A 19,841-nucleotide genomic window follows, 5' to 3' on the forward strand; every position below is an offset into this window, starting at 1 on the left:
ATGTATAGCAGCTACTTACTTGAACTGAATAGCAATCTTTTTTTCTTTTCTTTTCTTTTTCTTTTTCTTTTTTCTTTCTTGGGCTACAGCAGCTACTTACTTCAACTGAATAGCAGTCTTTTTTTCTTTTACTTTTTTTTGTCTTTCTTGGGCTATAGCAGCTACTTACTTGAACTGAATAGCAATCTTTTTTTCTTTTTTTTGTCTTTCTTGGGCTGCTCCCGAGGCATGTGGAGGTTCCCAGGCTAGGCGTCCAATCAGAGCTGCAGCCACCGGCCTACACCAGAGCCACAGCAACGCTGGATCCGAGCTGTGTCTGTGACCTACACCACAGCTCATGGCAATGTCAGATCCTTAAGCCGCTGAGCAAGGCCAGGGATCGAACCTGCAACCTCATGGTTTCTAGTCGGATTCGTTAACCACTGAGCCATGATGGGAACTCCCTGAATAGCAATCTTTAAACATCAAATGAATCGTTACTTCTGGGTTTCAATTAATGGGGGAAATGATCTACTCCCTAATTTTCATAGAGACCTTCTGAGAATTAATAAAACTATACTGCATATAGGAGGTGATTGGATATTCTTGAACTTGATCACTGTTGAACCATTCATTCGTTCTTTGAGTCATTCAACAAATAAGGATTTATTAAGTGTCTATTATTCTAGGTGCTGAGAATTTAGCAAGGAACAACACAGACAAATCTCTGCCCTCGTGGAACTTCCGTTCTAATGGGGATGTGGACAAATAGATAATAAAATTGTAGGTTGGACAGTAAGCACTGAAAACTAGGCATGTGAGGAGATACGAGAACGCCAGGTGTGAGGCTCTCCTAGAGCCCCTGGTCTCGAGGGATGACAAGTGAGCCAAGAACTGAAGTGAGGGACAGAGCCATTTAGGGACCAGGGAGAAGGACTCAATTTCTAGGGAAGAGCAGGTGATGGTCCTTGAGACAGGATTGAACTCAGGCTGCTCTCCTGAAAGCTGAGTGGCTAGTGTGGCCAGGGTGCTGTGGTTTGGAAGAGGAGGTGATGAGAAGGATGAGACTGAAGATGTCGCTGGCAGAGGTCCCAGAGGGCTTTGGGGCCCAAGTCCAGAAATTAGGGGGCTTGGTCCTAAGAGCAACCAGAAACCCCTGGAGGGATTTATTTATTTGTTTGTTTGTTTTGCTTTTTAGGGCCACACCTGTGGCATATGGAAGTTCCCAGACTAGGGGTTGAATTGGAGGTGTAGCTGCAAGCCACAGCAACACCGGATCTGAGCTGCATCTGCAAACTAAACCAAGGCTCACGGCCAGGCCGGATCCATAACTCACTGAGGAAGGCCAGGGATCGAACCTGCATCCTCCTGGATACTAGTCGGGCTCATTACCCCTGAGCCACAACGGGAACTCCCCCTGGAGGGTTTTAAACAGGGTCGTGACCTGTTCTCATTTATATCTCACACCTGTCTTTCTGCATCTGTTCGAAGACTAGGCTTTAGGTGGGCAGAGAAAGACAGAGAGAATGAGCAGGAAACTGCATGTGAGACTTGTTGAGAGATACAGAGGCCCGGGGGGAGGCTGAGGCAGAGTCAGGGGTGAGAAGTAGTTAGATTCTGGATGCATTTCAGAGATGAACCAACAGAACTCGACAACAGGTCAGATGTGAGTGGTGACAGAGAAAGAAAGAGAGTGAGGGTGATTCCCAGCGGGGTTTGCCTTAGCTGATGGTGAAATGGGGGTTCTGTTTCCTGGGAGTGGAGGGCACTGGAGATGATAACCAAGAGTCTGGGTTTGGGTGAGTTTGCAATGCTTTCTAGACTCCTAAGTGGAGAAACCCACCAGGCAGCTATACATGTGAACTGTAGGGCAGACGGCTGGGCTGAAGATAGGAATTTGGAGCCATCATCATCATCATCATCACTATTTATGGCCACACCCGAGGCCTATGGCAGTTCCCAGGCTAGGGGTCAAATTGGAGCTCTGGCCACTGGCCTGTGCCACAGCCACAGCAATGTGGGTTCTGAACCTTGGCTTTGATCTAGACTGTAGCTCACTACAATGCCAGATCCTTAACCCACCGAGCGAGGCCAGGGATTGAACCTACATCCTCATGGATCCTAATCAGGTTTGTTTCCACTGAGCCAGACGGGAACTCTGGAGCCATCATTATAAGGGATTTAAGCTATATGCCTCAAAGAAGTCATTGATAGAAAAGAGAAGAGATCCAAGGATAGACTTAAATGTGAGGACAAAGCCAACAAGAAGAGATGATTAGGAAGAGGTGCCTAGTGACATAAGAGGAAAAGCAGGCAGACTGGAGGTCCTGGAAATCAAGGGAAATATCGCCCTTTAATATTAGGAAAAAACAGAGTTCCCATCATGGCTCAGTGGTTAACGAATCCAACTAGGAACCATGGGGTTATGGGTTCGATCCCTGGCCTTGCTCAGTGGGTTAAGGATCCGGTGTTACCGTGGCTGTGGTGTAGGCCAGCAGCTACAGCTCCGATTGGACCCCTAGCCTGGGAACCTCCATATGCCACGGGAGTGGCCCTAGAAAAGGCAAAAAGACAAAAAAAAAAAAAAAAAAAAAAAAAATTAGGACAAAACATGAAGTTACTAATTAACATACTTTTATGTAGGTTCTGATTAGCCCACTGAGTTGTTTGGTCCCAGCCTATCTGGGCTCCAGCCTTGATAGTCATTCTGAATTAATCCAGCTCCAAGTATGGGTCCCACCTAAATGGTCCCCCAGTGAGGTCACTGTTGACTACTCTGAATCCAGGCAGAGTCGCCACTCACCCTGCTTCCCAGACAAGTCCAGCAGCCTTTGTTCTGTGCCTGCACAAGTCCCCCCTACTCCTGCCCTTCATGTCCCTAAAGAGCACAGCTCAGGAGAGCGTAAGAGGAAGTCAGAGCATGGATTGAAGATGGAGCCCCAGCAGTTTCCTGGTGGCCTGGCAGTTATGGGTCCAGTATTGTCACTGCTGTGGCACAGATCCTTGGCCCGGGAACTTCCGCATTCCATGGGTGTGGCTGAAAAAAGTTGGGGCAGGGAGCCCCATATCCTCAGAGCCTGCACCCAGGGCTCCACGCCTTGATGGCTGCTACCATTTCTTGAGCACCCAGATGGTATATCTATCACTGCGCTGAGAGATGGTACAACATAGTAGGTAAGAATTCGGCTCCAGAGCCAGGCCATCTATGTCCAAATTCCAGATCAAGTCATGTCAGTCTTGCACAAATTATTTCATCTCTGTCTCCATATCTTCCTCTTAAACTGGGGATGAGAGCCAAGACTCCTTGAATTGACTGTGCAGATAAATGAGTTAGGGATGGAAAGTTCTTAGAACAAAGTGAGCGTCATGAAGCACAGGATGTCATTTAAGACTGGAGATTTTCATTTGCCCAAGGTCTTAGGGCTACTAGGAGGTGGAGCCGGTCATTAAGCTCAGGTCTGTTGGGCTCTTAACCACATTGCTGCCCTCCCTCTGAGCAGTAAGCAGGGAGCTGGAAATGGTGCCAGTTAGGGACTTTTTTTTGCCCCAGAGGGTCGGTTGTTAAACCTTTCCCATATAGCATTGTATGTGGCAGACACCTCCAGGACATAACCATTAGATAATCCCTGTCACAGGATGGTTTTACTGATTCAGTCTCTAAATGGAGATGCTGAGGAATGACGAGGGGTAGAGACTTTCTCACACGACCCAGGGGAAGTTTAAGTCCAATTTTTACCCCTATCCAGGAAAACTCAGGAGTTCCCTTGTGGTGCTGTGGGTTAAGGATCTGGTGTTGTTGCTGTTGTGGTGTGGGTTCACTCCCTGGCCTGGGAACTTCCACGTGCTGTGGGCAAGACCAAAAAAAATAAAAAATAAAAAAAAAAGAAAGAAAGAAAACTCAGCTTTCACCTGCAAACCACATCCTATGTGACATAGCTCTCTGAATGTCAGTCACCTCTCTGACAACCCTTCCCACCCTGCTGAAGTGCCGGTGGCATAGGCTTGTCCTGACACAGAGCATCAAGGTGGCCTCACCCACCTGCTCTCGGCCCCAGAGATGGGCAGCATCTGGTCTCTGCTCAGAGCTCAGCTTGCTCTCCATGGACACAAGGTTCCTTCCTGTTCTGAGGCCAAACCCCTTGGCTTGTGGCTTCAACCTTTTGGGATTGACTGCCTTTCCCAGAACAAGGTCCTCCCTTTCCTACACAACAGCTTTTTATTTTTCATTTGTATTATTATTGATTGATTTTTTTCTTTTTAGGGCCACACCTGCAGCATATGAAAGTTCCCAGGCTAGGGGTTGAATCGGAGCTACAGCTGCCAGCCTACGCTACAACCACAGCAACGGCAACGTGGGATCCGAGCCGTGTCTGTGACCCACACAATAGCTCATGGCAACACTGGATCCTTAACCCACTGAGCGAGGCCAGGGATCGAACCTGCCTCCCCCTGGATGCTAGTCAGATTCACTTCTACTGAGCCCCAAAGGGAACATGGAAATGGCCCCAACAGACCAACTACATGGGAGACAGGGTGTAGACACCTTGAAGTTGACTCAGTTCAGGGAGACAAGTGGCTGGGGCGGTCAGAAATTCATAGATGGGACATGGGCTGGAAATCAAGGAAGAGCAGCCTGCAGGAGCCAAGGTGTGGAGGTAGGGAGACCCAGATGCCTCCCCAGACAGCAGGTAGCACAGTCTGACCAGGGAGGAAGATCCATGTGGGTGGGGCTTCTGGAAGGCTGATGCTCCTTCAGACCAGTGGGTGGGGGAGCTCGTCGATAACACCTGCCCGGTGTTCCTGGCTGGTGACTGGTCTACTGTTTGTGGGATCACACTCCAGGAAAGAGCTGTAATGAAATTACAGTAAGTGAGGTTGCCAGGGAGACTGGAGCCAGCTGGTGGAGGACCTTGAATCCCAAGCCAAGAATACAGGACAAGAAGTTCCCTTGTGGCACAGTGGGTTAAGGATCTGGCATTGTCAGCGCAGTGGCTTGGGTCCCTGCTGTCACAGGTTCTATCCCTGGCCTTGGAACTTCCCTCTGCCATGGGTGTGGCCCAAAATACAATAAAATGAAAGTTTTAAAAAAGAATACTGAGAGGATGTTCTGGGGCTGTGAGTTATTAATGGCTGTTTTTTGTGTGTGTGTGTGTGTGTGTGTGTGTGTGTTTTTGTCTTTTTGAGGGGCGCATCTGCAGCACATGGAGGTTCCCAGGCGAGGGGTCTAATCAGAGTTGTAGCCGCCAGTCGACACCACAGCCACAGCAATGCCAGATCCAAGCTGCGTCTGTGACCTACATCACAGCTCACAACAAAGCCACTGAGTGAGGCCAGGGATGGAACCCGCAACCTCATGGTTCCTAGTTGGATTCATTTCTGCTGCGCCACAATGGGAACTCCAGTAATGGCTGTTAATTAGGAGGGAGACATAATGGTAGGGTTCTCCTAAGAACAGAGGTGGATGAGCAATGCGCTGGAAAAAAAATCATAGAAATATACAGGAAACCCGACAAAAATTAATATGGAGATGGAGGTATAAAGGATTTTATGCCTGGATGTCGGGCTCAGCAGAGAAAGATGTGCAGTGAAAGCCCTCATTTATGAAACACTATGGTCTAGGTACTAACCCCTCAAATAATCTGATGCTGTAGGTGTTACAGTCTCCAGTTTACAGATGATGAAAATGAGGCTCAGAGAGACACAGTCACTTGCATAAAGACACACAGCTGGTCTGCAGTGGAGCTGGCATTTTAACCTGGGCTCTAAAGACTCCAAATGCCATGCCCTTTCACGTCTTTGTCCAGATGGCAGAAAAAGAGTGTCTTAGTTTTCTCCTGCTGCTATGACAAATGAACAAGGTTAGTGGTGTAGCGTAACACAAATGTATTATCTGAGAGTGGGTCAGAAGTCAGACAGGAGTCTCTCAGAGCTGAAAGCAAGGTGTCGACAGTTCCTTTGGGGGCTCCAGGGGGAAATTAGTCCCCTTGCCTTTTACAGCTTCTAGAGGCCACCCACCTTCCTTGGCTTGAGTCTCCCTTCCTCCATCTTCAAAACTAACAACGTTGCATTTTGTTGACCATGTTTTTCCGGCCACATCTTTCTCTCAGACCAAAGCCTGGAAAGGTTCTGTGATGTTAAGGACTTGTGTAGTCCGACTGGACCCCCTTGAATGATCCAGGATAATCGCTCTGTCTCAATATTCATACCTCAGTCCTGTCTGCAGAATCACTTTTGCCAGGTGAGGGGGCCTAGTCGGATTCTGGGGGTAAGGCATGGACACCTGGAGGGGGCATTATCCCACCAGGCTCAGAGGGAGATGCTCCCCCATTCACGGACACCTGCCTTTGTGCCCGACACCGTGGTTTGATAAATGCCCTTGCAAAGAGCGCTTTTGGTTGAAGCAAAAATAATTAAAGGACGATGCAGATATTTTAGAAAGAAATGATATTAGTAAAACAGAAACAGTGTGATTGACTGGAGGAAGACATGGGCAGCATGGGAGCTGCTGTTCCAGTTTGTTCTAAACACACTGGAAACATTCTTTAGCACAGCGACTCCTGCTTTAAATTCGACTCCGTATATCTTGTCGAGTCTGGTAACTACATGGATTACTCAGCAGTAAGAGCCTGATCACTGTAACAAAGGCGATGGTTAAATCTAGTTTCAGTGCTCAATTTTGTACTAATTCCCCAAATTCTAGAGCCCAAATTCTTGTCCTTTGCCTTAGGAGACTTTCTAAAACCTGCATGTTTTCTGACCACCCATGCTTTTTTTTTTTTTTGGCAATGAGTAGCCATCAGTTTAGTTGACATCTCTTTGTTCCAACAGTAGGAGCTATTTTATAAAGCACCAATTTTATGGAAATTACCTGAATAGGACTGTGTAAGCCTAAATGAAGATGCGGGCTGTAAAGAAATTGTTAGAAAGCAGGGCAGCAAATGGTTTAATTAAAGCTCAGTATATAGAATCCTCTTTTTATTTTATTTTTAAAGTCCTCCCATCGATTCATCTGAAATGCCTGAGGCTCTTACCATAATGTGATAACATTGAGAAATACAGTTTTCTCTTTTTGGTTTCTCTTATTTTATATGAAGAGAGACTTGGCATTTTGCGATAGAGCTTTTCAAGAAAAAAAGACTTCGAAGCATTAAAATTCACGTTCTTTGGGTGATAAGCCTTCAAGCCTACTGAAGAAAGATCTGGCTTTTCAGTCATTTAAATGATTACCTATGGAGTCAGTCTCCAAGGTTGTTGGGACAAGAAGTCGGGGAGCCCTCAGCTGCAAATGAAGATGTTTCCAATTTGAAGCCTATCCTTTTCTCATTAAAGGAGAGTGATTTAATGAACTGCATATAGGATCCCTGTTTGCGTTCTGAAATGAATCCAGCAGTTAGATCCGCTCCCAGAAAGAGTTCCACATGAGCAAGCACTTTAGGGGGAAAAGGCAAAACAAACCTTGAACACTTACTTAAAAATGAAGGCCACGTTCAGACATGTATGGTTACCATCGACTTTAATGGGAACAGCCTGTTTTGGGGATTCAGGATATGAAATTGGTGGGAAAAGTGTGAAATGGAAAAAGAAAGGAAATAAAAGGATCCATTGGGCATCCTGTTCAAAGACTCAGAAAAAGACTGTGTGTCATAGGGGATGAGTTAAAAATCACATTTTCCTAATGAAGACCATTGTTGTTCCCCAGAGAGTGAGTTAATGCTGGTACGTTGTCATTACAAACTATTTAATCCCTGCAGAAGGAAGCCGGAAGAATAGGCACCGGTTTCCACAGGATTTGCTAAATTGCTAATTGAAGAGAAGAAAGTTAGAAATTACAAAAATGGCTGGAAAGGCTTACCCCCACCCTGCGGGCATGCAAACACACACTCGCACACGTGTGACCGGAGACCACCAAACAGGCATGGAAAGTATCTTGCTGGCATCATGTTTCTGGTATTGCTATAACTACACACAAAACAAGAGACACATGAAATGGTAGCAACATCTGTTCTAGAACCTGTGGGGCTTTATTCCCCAAACAGTTGTAAAATCTTTTGGGGACAAAAATATTTCTATATATCTATGCAGATGCTCTCCTGTACGGAAAAAGTGTGTGCGCAACACACACACACACACAACACACACACACATGCACAAATGGATACAAGTGTGGAGCTGAAAAGACAGGAATAAGAAAAGGAAATGTCATTCACATCTTTAAAACACTTTAAAAATTTTTCTCCTTTCAAATGAAGCTACGTCTGTTGCCTTGGATATACATAAAAAAAAAAAAAAAAAAAAAAAAACACAAAACCAAAAAATCCAGAACATATACATTATCGTAAAGCTGAAGTTTAAGATTCCAGTTGGTAGGCTGTGGTAACACACAAATGGATGCTGAGTACGTTTGTTTTGATTTGGTAGGAAAACATTTTCTGACTTTGGAAATGAAATCATTGCGTTGTCTATTTGTTTATGGCCAAAGCCGTATGGAAGGTTCTGGATACTTTTGTGAGTGTATCTTTGAAATTCGCGGATCCACGGTGTGTGGGAAATTACACAACTTGGGTTTAAGCATCATTTAGGATGTTCCTCATTAGGGAACCCATATTTCCCTCCTTCCCACGACTCCCCAAGATTAGCTGACATTTATCACACAGCAGATGGTCCATGATGAGAGGGTGACCTGCAGTGAGCAGAGGTGAACAGCTTCTTACCCCTTTACCCTCTCATTAATGGACAAGGCAGAACTTGCTTCTCATCGGGCTTCAAAAATGCCTCCCTGGGAGTTCCCATTGTGGTGCAGAGGAAACAAATCCGGCTAGTAACCCTGAGGATGCAGGTTCGATCCCTGCCCTTGCTCAGTGGGTCAGGGACCCAGCGTTGCAGTGAGGTGTGGTGTAGATTGAAGACATGGCTCGGATCCCACGTTGCTGTGGCTGTGGTGTAGGCCGGCAGTTGTAGCTCTGATTTGACCCCTAGCCTGGGATCTTCCATATGCTGTGGGTGAGGCCCTAAAAAGCAAAAAAAAAAAAAAAAAAAAAGTCTCCCCAAGTGAAGGTTACTTGATTTTTTTTCCCCTCACTCTAAACAAAGTGTCCTTTAATATTATGTCACATACTTATTTATATATGTTCATTTTTTATAAAGCAACTGGCCTCTAGCAAGTACCAGTTTATCCAGCCCAAGTAGTTTAAACCTAAGGGTTGTAATCAATTTACCATCTGGAGGTGTGCAGTAAAATATTTTTGTGGACTGTTCAATTTCAGTTTTTCAAAATACTACTCTGTTATACATTGTTCTTTGAAAGGACTGATATGTGGCTCTTGCTAAACATTATGTGGCTCTTTGGGGGCTGCTGCATAATCCTACTGTTGTGGGCATTTTGCTGTTGAAGGAGAAGCAAACCCATCTCATTCCATAGGGCTTTTTACTCTGTAAAGTGTCCTTTCAGGGAATGTAGCATGTGATGAATAGGGGGTGGGGGGCAGGAGAAGAGCCCCCCCAATTCTTTAGTTGAGCTCCTGATTTGGGGGGAGGGGAGTGGGACACATGCTTTGTTAGTACCTGTAAGAGGAGCCACCATGGGCAGCCCCTGCACATCCCGACTTTCCTGAACACATGGCTTATCACTCCCTATAAATCACAGCCAAGGACTTTAACCCCTGGTGGCTCAGCAGGTGAAAGATCCAGTGTTGTCACTGCAGTGGCTCTGGTCACTGCTGTGGCGCAGTCTCCATCCCTGGCCTGGGAACTTCCACACGTCTCAGGCTCAGCTAACCCCCCCCACCCCCAAATCACAGCTAAGCCCTCTTGCTCTGTCCATCTCCCCTTTGCAGTCCCAGCACGTCCTCTTACTGGGTAGCCCTCATCCACAATCCCAGGTGGATGCTGCCCTGCCCCCCGTTTTTCTGTTCCTTGCAACCACAGGAAAGTGGGGGATGAGCTCTTCAGAGAACAATAGAGAGGGGAGGCCAGGCAAGAGTGAGACTCAGCATCCTCAGACTGTTAAGAAAAAGAGAATCGGAGTTCCCATCGTGGCTCAGCGGTAATGAACCTGACTAGTATCCCTGAGGATGTGGGTTTGATCCCTGCCCTCGCTCAGTGGGTTAAGGATCCGGCATTGCCGTGAGCTGCTGTGTAGGTCACAGACAAAGCTCGGATCCTGTGCTGCTGTGGCTGTGATGTAGTGTAGACTGGCAACTGTAGCTCCAATTCAACCCCCAGCCTGGGAACTTCCATATGCTGTGGGTGAGGCCCTGAAAAGACCAAAAAAAAAAAAAAAGAAAGAAAGAAAGAAAGAAAAAGAAAGAAAGAAAAGAAATGGAGAATCAAATTAATGCATGTGGACACTGGGTCCTTCTAAGTGACAACATAATTGCTAGACTGATTGAACAAATGCAAGCATTACAGAAGCACCTAATGAAGTCTCAGGAGTCAACCCAGGGACCCCAAAAAGGGTGGTGACTGGAAACTTATGTGCCCCCCCCAAAAGATAATTAAGCCATTCCCCAGAAAAGGGAGATAATTGTATGAGCTTACCTCAGTTAATTATTGGGAGAAATGATTAATAGAATGAACACAGAGGAGGTAATAAGAGTGATGTTGAAATAATGATATTGAGTTCCAGTTGTGGCACCGCAGAAATGAATCCGACTAGAAGCCATGAGGTTGCGGGTTCGATCCGGGGGTTGAGGATCTGGCGTTGCCCTGAGCTGTGGTGTAGGTGACTCGGCGAGGATCCTGCGCTGCTGTGGCTCTGGTGTAGGCCGGTGGCTACAGCTCTGATTCGACCCCTAGCCTGGGAACCTCCATATGCCGAGGGAGCAGCCCTAAAAAAGGACAAAAAGACCAAAAAAAAAAAAAAAAAGACATAATGATATTGAAAGGAGTTATGCTGATATTGGCCAGGCTGAATAGGAACAGTTTTTATGTGTGAAGGAAATAAAGTGATGGGCTCCAGGACATAGTCTGGCTGTGCCACTTACTAGCTGTGTGCCCTAGGGTGGGTCATTAATTATTCCTCGTGGGAAGGACTTACCTTGCAGGGCTGTACTAACCCCTGAGGTCACGCAGGGAAAGGTCCCGGTCTCTTGGCTGTGGCAGAGGGGTGCTCATCAGATGGTAGTGGACTGCTGTTTACGGAGGAGATAAATCGCCTTCATTGCTTTTTATAAAGCAGAAAGAGGTCCTCTCATAGAAGCAATTGTATTCAGAGCTATCAATAAGGTGTGGGTTGGATTAGTTCATCAGGCAGATAAAGGACGGTGACTTAGAAGCCCTTAAACATACCTTTGGAGGGAAGAAGCCACACAAGAATTCTGAAAATCCATTCATGGCATCCAATGGAAGAGCATGCCACCATTCCAGCCAGTAGGACGTTCTTGGAGTGGTGACAGTCATCTTGATGGTGCTGGGAACTTGCTGACCTGTTGATTGAATCACCCAGGAAGTTTTTGCAAAAGCTAAAACACCCAGTCTGCTCCCAGAGACCTCACCTGCATCTCATGTGCATCTCTTTTTGGATAGAAGAGAAGAGGTGTCACTGGGTCCTGGACTAGGTAAAGCAAGACATTTGGCTCCTGGTGTTCAGGAAACAAGTATTCCCAAAGCAAGTAGTGAAAATGGGCTACAATTAGCCTAAAAGTGACTCTGTAAAAAAAAAAAAAAAAAAAAAAAAAAAAAAAATTGTCTTTTTAGGACTACACCCATGGCATATAGAAGTTCCCAGGCTAGGGGTCGAATTGGAGCTGCAGCTGCTGGCCACAGCCATAGCCACAGCAACACCAGATCTGAGCCGCATCTGTGACCCATGTCTCAGCTTGAGCAAGGCCAGATCTTTAAGCCACTGAACGAGGCCAGGGATCGAATCTGCATCCTCATGGGTTAGGGTTAGGGGTTAGGGGTTAGGGTTAGGGTTAGGTTCTTACCCCACTGAGCCACAACGGGAAATCCTGATGTTGTACTTTTTTTTTTTTTTAATTCATTCTCGTGGTTGTTTTGGCCTCATTGGTAATAAAACAGAACCAAGAAACCCTGGAGCTCTGTGGAGTTCATTCAGCAATACCAACACCTTACACTGCAAATTTAAATTTCCTGGGATTGAATAGCCTCCTGTAATAGTCCATTTGGGAAGAAATTGTTAAAAATCAGCATTCCTGCTAATAATTCACATATTAAGGGCTCTGAACAAAACAGTTGTTCATTTGTTCAAAACTGTTGGCTAGACAAACAACTCTCAAGTTCAGTCGCCCATGTCATGAAGAGGGTGTGGGCACGTGGACTAGTCCTCAGAGTCAGGAGGCCACCTCCTCGCTCTGCGCCTGCGCTCAGGTTCCCTGTAATAAGCCCACAAACCTGCGCACATCCAAGGGACATTCCCAGCATAGTCGCCTGGGAAGGCTGTTCAGCCTCCTCAGCGTTTCAGGACTCAGAAGGACCTTTGAGGTCCCCTAATTGAATTTAATACGAGTCCAGTCTCTCTGCAAATTACATTTTTTTAGGAGGAGGACTGTCCAAATCTGAGTCTTTTGAGGGTGAATTTAACTTTCGAAAGCTACCAAACTTCACTCAAAGCCAAGTCTAGTGAATAAGCTAAATGGTCAGGATGGACAAATGAAAATAAATAAATAAATAAATACACAAATAAATAAATAAAACCGGGCCACAAAATGACAGAATCGGTTTGCTCAAGTGACCCACAAAGTGGTTCTGAGAGGCAATTCCCAAAGCACCTAGAGAAACAGATGGTGTTTCAGGGTGCTGGTGTGGACATAACCTCCCTGAGGGCAGAAGGAAGATTATGTTAGATCTTCTAAAATGCACATGCCCTTTGGCCCAAACATTCAATTTTGACGAATTTATCGCAAGGAAATTAATGAGATGGTATGCAAAGGTTTGACTCTTAGGAAGGTTGATGCAGTGTTAATAAGAACTTAAAAATGGGGCGTGGCCTCCATGACCAACAAACGTAATTGGCTAAATACAGATAGTTACATAAAGCCAGTCAGAGACTGCAGTCCTGCAAAAGGATGCCACCAGAATATTTCTGGCAATGCGGAAAACTGCTCACATTCAATGAAAAGAGCAGGTTCCAAAACCGTGTTAGGACATGATCCAGGTTAAAGTATGTACATATGGGGAGGGGATAGAAAAGGCTATGGAAAGATGTACACCAAGGGGGTGAGTGGTGGATAAGACTGTAAATATTTATTTTCACATTCCTTTTTTTTTCCTTTTGCCTTTTTTGGCTGTACCCACAGCATATGGAAGTTCCTGGGCCAGGGACTGAATCCAAGCCTCATCTGCGACCTCCACCACAGATGCAGCAGTGCCAGATCCTTAACCCCCCTGCCAGAATGGGAACTCCTATTTTCACATTCTTTTTACTTGCCTACATATTATGACTTTTCTGTAATGAAAAATTATTTTTATAGTAAGATTATATCGGGAAATATCAGAGAGAGGAGAAAGAGGTTCTACTACCCTGAAAAAGGAACGATAATGTACTGGTATTCAGCCACCATAACAAAGGACCACCACCAAGAAATTAGGCAAGAATGTATTGTCACAATTCTGGAGGCTTGAAGTCCAAGATGGAGGTGTCGGCAGAGTTGGTTCCTTCCAAGGGAGAAGCCTGTTCTGTGCTTCTCTCCTGGTTGCTGCTGGTTTGTTGGCCATACTCCTTGGCTTTTGTTGCATCACTCCAGTCTCCACCTTCTTCACCTGGTGTTCTCCTGGTTTATATTTCTGGTTCCAAGTTTCCCCTTTTGATAAGCATATTGGTCATATTGGATCAGGCCCACCCTACCCTAGTATGACTTCATCTTGATTAATTATATTTGCCATGACCCTCTTTCCAAATAAGGCCACATTCTGAGTATGGAGGGTTAGGGCCTCAACATATGCATTTGGGGGCTGGACACAATTCAGCCAATAACAGAACCCCAGTTCCACTGCTAGCCCCACTGCTTCCACCCAACTGAGGTTAGTGCCTACCTACCATTGCAGCCAATGCCAGCTGCTGCCTGGGCCAAGATTGGGGTGGTGGGGTGGGGCACTGACATCCCTGCAGGACTCCAGGTTCTAAGGGATAATGGTGAAACAGAGAGCCTGAACGTGGCCTTGCCTTGCCCCAGCGCCCCCAGGCCACAGCTGCAGATATGAATGGGCATTCAAATTAGCACGTCTGAATTGGGGAGACCAGCTTAGAGATCTAAAAGGAAAGGAGTAGCCTAAAGAAAAAATCAAAGACATTATTTTTCCTTTGGGCTGAATACCGGTGTTGAGATTTAAAAAACAGAAAGACAGGAGTTCCCGTCATGGCGCAGTGGTTAATGAATCCCAATAGGAACCGTGAGGTTGCGGGTTCGATCCCTGGCCTTGCTCAGTGGGTTAAGGATCCAGCGTTGCCCTGAGCTGTGGTGTAGGTCCAAGATGTGGCTTGGATCCCAAGTTGCTGTGGCTCTGGCATAGGTCGGCGGTTACAGCTCCGATTCGACCCCTAGCCTGGGAATCTCCATGTGCCACAGGAGTGGCCCTAGAAAAGGCAAAAAAGACAAAAAAGAAAAAAAAAAAAAAAAAAACCCAGAAAGACAAAGAAAGGAGGGAGGCTTTGCTGTTGTTGCTCAGCAGCTTAAGAGCCCAACATAGGGTCTGTGAGGTTGTGGGTTTTGTCCCTGGCCTTTGTCAGTGGGTTAAGGATCTGGTGTTGCCGCAATTCACCATAGGTCACAGATGTGGCTTGGGTCCCACGTTGCTGTTGCTGTGGCTGTGGCTGTGGCGTAGGCCAGCAGCTCAAGCTTTGATTTGACCCCTAGCCCAGGAACTTCCATATGCTGCAGGTGCAGCCATTAAAAAGAAAAAAAAAAAAAAAGATTTAATATTAAGAAAAGTGAGAGAGAAAAATATTACAAATATTACACAAAAATCTGCACCAGATGTTGATAGTAAGTAGCTTTCTTCATAACCACCCCAAACTGGAAGCAACCAAGATGTCCCTCAATAAGTATAAAGGAATACACAGACAGTGGTACCTCCATACAATGGCATATTATTCAGCAATAAAAAGAGATGAGCTTTCAACCCATGGAAAGACATGCAGGAAATTTAAATGCACATTGCTAAGTGGAAGAAGTCAATTTACATTGTTGGTGTATGGAGGTACCACTGTCTGTGTATTCCTTTATACCTATTGAGGGACATCTTGGTTGCTTCCAGTTTGGGGTGGTTATGCAGAAAGCTACATACTGTATGATTCTAGCTACATGTCATTCTGAAAAAGGCAAAACTGTAGAGCTGGTTAATAACAACAACAAAAAATCAGAAGTTCCCGTTGTGGCTCAGCGGGTAAAGAACCTGACTAGTATCCATGAGGATTTGGGTTCTTTCCCTGGCCTCACTCAGTGGGTTAAGGTTCCAGCATTGCCACAAGCTGTGGTGTTGATTGCAGATTTGGCTTGGATCCCATGTTGCTGTGTCTGCAGTTCTGATTCCATCCCCTACCCTGGGAACTTCCATATGCAGAAGGTGAGCCCTGCCCCCCAACCAAATAAATAAATAAATAAATAAATGGTTGCCAGGGATTGGGGGAAAGAGAAGAGGAATGAACAGATGAAGCACAGGGGATATTTAGGACAGTGAAATTATTCTGTAATATTGCAATGGTGGCACTATGCATTTGTCACAATCCATAGAATGTACAACACAGAGTGAACTCTAATGTAAACTGTGGACTTTAGTTAATGATTGTGTATCCGTATGTCATCAGTTGTCACAAATGTACCTTCAAAAGGCAGAATGTTAATAACAGAGGAAACAGTGTTGGGAGTGAGGTGGAGAAGGTATATGGGAATTCTGTGTACTCCCTGCTCCATTTTTCTGTAAACTTAAAACTGCTCTAAAAAAATAGTCTATTAATGGAGTTCCCATGGTGGCGCAGTGGTTAACAAATCTGACTAGGAACCATGAGGTTGCAGGTTCGATCCCTGGCCTCGCTCAGTGGGTTAAGGATCCGGCGTTGCCGTGAGCTGTGGTGTAGGTTGCAGATGCGGCTCGGATCTCTTGTTGCTATGGCTCTGGTGTAGACTGGCAGCTACAGATCCGATAAGACCCCTAGCCTGGGAACCTCCATATGCCTCGGGAGTGGCCCAAGAAATGGCAAAAAACAAAAAAAAAACAAAAAATAGTCTATTAACTTAAAAATCAAAGTCAAAAAGATATATTATGAATAAAGAACGGTAGAAAAGTCCGTGCCCTTAGTCACCTATCCAAAAGGGGACCCTGGCAGATGAAAGTTTGAGCCCCTGCAAGACTTAGCTCTTCTTCAAAGGCAGTTGAGAAGATACAGACGACCAAAGTGTGAGCCAGCAGGACCTTGGAGATGCAAACAACCCTGGCTGCTCGCACCTAGTTCAGACTCAACAAAGCTCTTTTCCTGGAGCTTGAAAGTGGCAGGGAGCGGGGGAGGGGAAGAAGACTCAAATCCTTATTCACAGAAATAACAATTTGGACCATGCACAGGAGTGTCAACAAGTTATGCAGATCTTATCAGCATCACATTTTTTGGTGCCTCCAGCTATTCAGCGAGGCTCCGCCAGCCTGTCAACACCCCTCAGCACCCCACGCATCCTGGGCATATCAACGCCTCGGAAGGTTCTGAGCGGCCAGGCCTGCTTCCCCAGGGCCCCCGAAAGCTCGAATGTTCTCCCTCCTCACAAGATACCATCCTATCATCCCCTCGGTTTGCAAGAGTGTCTCTGGTTCATTTCTCAGCTCACGTTCTGTGACTTGGGACTAAACGTCTATAAAGTTGAACAGTACATTTAAGTTAACTTTGGAAAGTTGGGGGGGGACCCTAATGTCCTCACCTCTGGAGGAAGAGAATGTGTAGTTTCAGCAACATGAGGAGGAATTGTGCAAAATCATCATCAAAGAATGGTCGGCTTAGCCTCGGTGTTCTTGCATTTGTGGATAAAAACATTGTGATTTTATGAAATTATGGATAAGGCCAGAGATTTATGGAGATTTCTCCCTCCTCCCCAACACAAAAGAACAAAGCCTTCACAGAATATACATCCCTCCATCATCATACAGCCTCTCAAATATAATTGTGTTAAATGTTACAAAAATGCATTTATTTAGACTAAATGAAAATGACAGCCCTTACTATATATGGCAGCTTTCTTTTACCGTAACATAACGTATTTATTACATCAAAGTCAGTGAATGGATCTCCTTGTTTGTGTGTTTGTTTTCATTTGTAGGCAGCTTTAAGTGCCTTGAAACAATTTTCTGAACAAGGATTGGATCCGATGGAAGGGGCAATGAATATTGAAAAAGGTTCTCTTGAAAAGTAAGTTCGATCTTCTGTCACATTCTTACTTCGGTAATTGTGTAACTGTATGAAAAACAAGATAGACATAATCATAGGTGAAAACCTCAAGGCAATAATATCTGTGTCTTACAAAATTATTCATAATACAACTCAATGTAAATCAATGAAGGACCGTAGAGCTGGCCATATTCATTTTCTATAAATTTGTCTGTGAAAGTTTTAATCTACGGAGTGATCATTAGTCCTGCATTTTGATGCCTTTGCTGGAAATATTTCTGTGAGTTTCATTAACCACTGAGACTTGCAACACTTATAAAGATGGCTTTTCCCTTCAGACTGTTGCGCCTTCTCTGACTAACCCATTTTCTGAGGTAAAAATTTTCACTCACATTCCTGCTAATTTGTGGGCACAACAGAGAGAGGGGAGGAAAAAAAAAAAAAGGAGGCTGAGAGGTGAGCTCCCTCCCTTGGCCACATTTTGGTTTTCACATTGTTGTATGAAAGGCAAGCGACACGGCACGGCCATAAGCGTGTGGTTCCCAAGAGCTGCTGAGGCCAACATGCAGCTTCGCTAAGTGCTTCTGAAATCCAGCTCATACCTCTTTTATGATATTAAACATAACGTTTGATCTGAGAGACTGAATTTTACATCTCTCCAGAGACCCAATTTACATTAAAGATGTTGCAAGCCTTTGTGTTTCCCATGACAGAATCCAAACTCTTTCAAAGCAGGAATAATAGCAGGTGAGGTTTCAGAACACACACAGGAGATAACATTTTTAGAATGAAAAAAAAAAAATTGATAACCCAGGAAGTCAAAACCGGATAGACCTATCCTGCTGTTACACAAGCTTGTCCCCACAAAACAGCATTTGGTCATTAATATTTAAAAGGTGAGAGCGTGAGAAGAAAACATTTGGTAAACAGACGGTGGCATTTGAAGTTGTCTATAGATTGGCAACCATTTATAAGCTAATTTAATCAAAACCATTTCCACATGATCTCATCAGTAGACTATCTGAACATAAATATTGTTGTTTCACTTTAAAATGTCACTTTTGTGGTGACCTTTGAATCCTGTGTGCCATCTGCTAATAAACATGTCTGAAGATGTGCAACCCTGGAACCTTCAGCTCTTGTTAATGTATTAATCTTCCAGACAAGCCCAGCATCTGGGGGAGAAAGCGGACAATAACCAGACACACCCGGGCTCCATCGCTCAGGACTGCAAGAAATCAAGGTCGGTCATCTAGCAGCTCCCAGAACCACGGCTGCCACCGCATCCTTATAAACCTGTCAGCACGCATGAGGGTGTCTGTGTTCAAGGAAATGAATGACTAATACCATTATTTGAGTCTGATGTGAAGACAACACTCTTCTAACACAAGAGATAATATACATAGGACTGTTTATTCAATTGGGGGGGGGGCAGGGAATCCAACTTTGAGCCTTTCCCCAGGAACTTGAGCTCCCAGCCTAGCTTGCTTGCCCAGAGGCAGCAGAAACCTGATCCTGCTACTGAAGCTTAACATAACAATTAATGAAAAGTGTTAGAAACCGAGGTACAGCTTGGAAACGGGGTTTGGTTCTGTTCCGATTGTTTTGTGGTGGCGCTTGTTCCGTGATAGTCTTTCTCTCTCTCTCTCTCTCATTTTCAACCATGCCTGACGATTCAAAGATTAACCAATGACGTGCTGTGGAATGTGATGGTCCTTGTCCTCCTCTAGAGTCACAGGTCTCTCTTTTTAAGCAGATATTTGTAACCTTCATCCTCCATCCGTATGAATGACTTCAAGGCCCAATCCCTCAGAGATGTCTGTAAACAAACGTGGTTGAAATCAGGCCAGACAGGGGGTGACAGAAACGAAATAAGGTTAGGAACGGCTAGTTTCCGTAGACGCCAGGGATTCCAAAACGAAACCCACGCGTGGGTTTTGAACTCCACCCTCCCGAGGAGCCACGAAGGGGGCGACTTGCCTCTTGACAGCCATTTCTGTGGATTCCACGCTCTCCTGTGGTGGAAATTGCGCCCACCCCATCCATGTGTCGTAGCCACTCACTGTCCGCATCCAGAGTGTCTTTGATCACAGCCTCTGCCCTCGGGGCAGTGAGTGGGATCAAAATAATGTCCATGGCAGGAAAGGCCAAGCCTGTCGGAGGAGCCGCAGCAGTCTCACCAGCTTGCAGCCGGCCACACTCTGGACCAGCATGTGGGAAACCCGTGTGTAGCCAATGCAGTAAAAAAAAAAAAAAATGTGATCGATTTCTGTGTGAAGTGTTGTCATTGTGGTTCTTCCCTTGCCTCGCTCTTAAACATCACCCCCGGGTCACCCATCCCAGAGGCCCTTGCCCGGCCCGGCCCCGTCACCCTGCACAGGTGACCCTAGGGGACGTCCAGGCTTCTCACGCCACTGGCCGTCTCTGGGAAACGGCAAGGGCTGCCTCTTGGGTGACTGGGAGCCAGGTTCCTGACCAGCCCACGTCATCTCATTGTTCAGGCTTTCTCCTTATTGATTTGCCCATGTTGTGCAAT

The 19,841-nt window shown here is 45.6% G+C and overlaps 1 protein-coding gene across 49 annotated transcripts in view; it reads left to right on the top strand.

Annotated features, from left to right (window-relative positions):
- Positions 1 to 19,571, top strand: part of STAU2 (staufen double-stranded RNA binding protein 2) — a 319,371-nt gene extending 299,800 nt beyond the window's left edge. For 44 of the 49 annotated variants that reach the window (XM_085020656.1, XM_085020659.1, XM_085020664.1 and 41 more), the window contains 2 exons: positions 17,238 to 17,326; positions 18,468 to 19,571. In XM_085020656.1, the coding sequence (XP_084876782.1) occupies positions 17,238 to 17,326; positions 18,468 to 18,561 (183 nt within the window). In that variant the 3' untranslated portion in view covers positions 18,562 to 19,571. 49 annotated transcript variants of the gene reach the window in all.
- The last annotated feature ends 270 nt before the right edge of the window (positions 19,572 to 19,841 follow it).

This window comes from Sus scrofa, chromosome 4 (assembly GCF_054392235.1).
Source record: "Sus scrofa isolate SSC_HxYL_T2T_F1_AM1 chromosome 4, Sscrofa_HxYL_maternal_Yorkshire_Landrace_v2.0, whole genome shotgun sequence".
NCBI lineage: Eukaryota > Metazoa > Chordata > Mammalia > Artiodactyla > Suidae > Sus > Sus scrofa.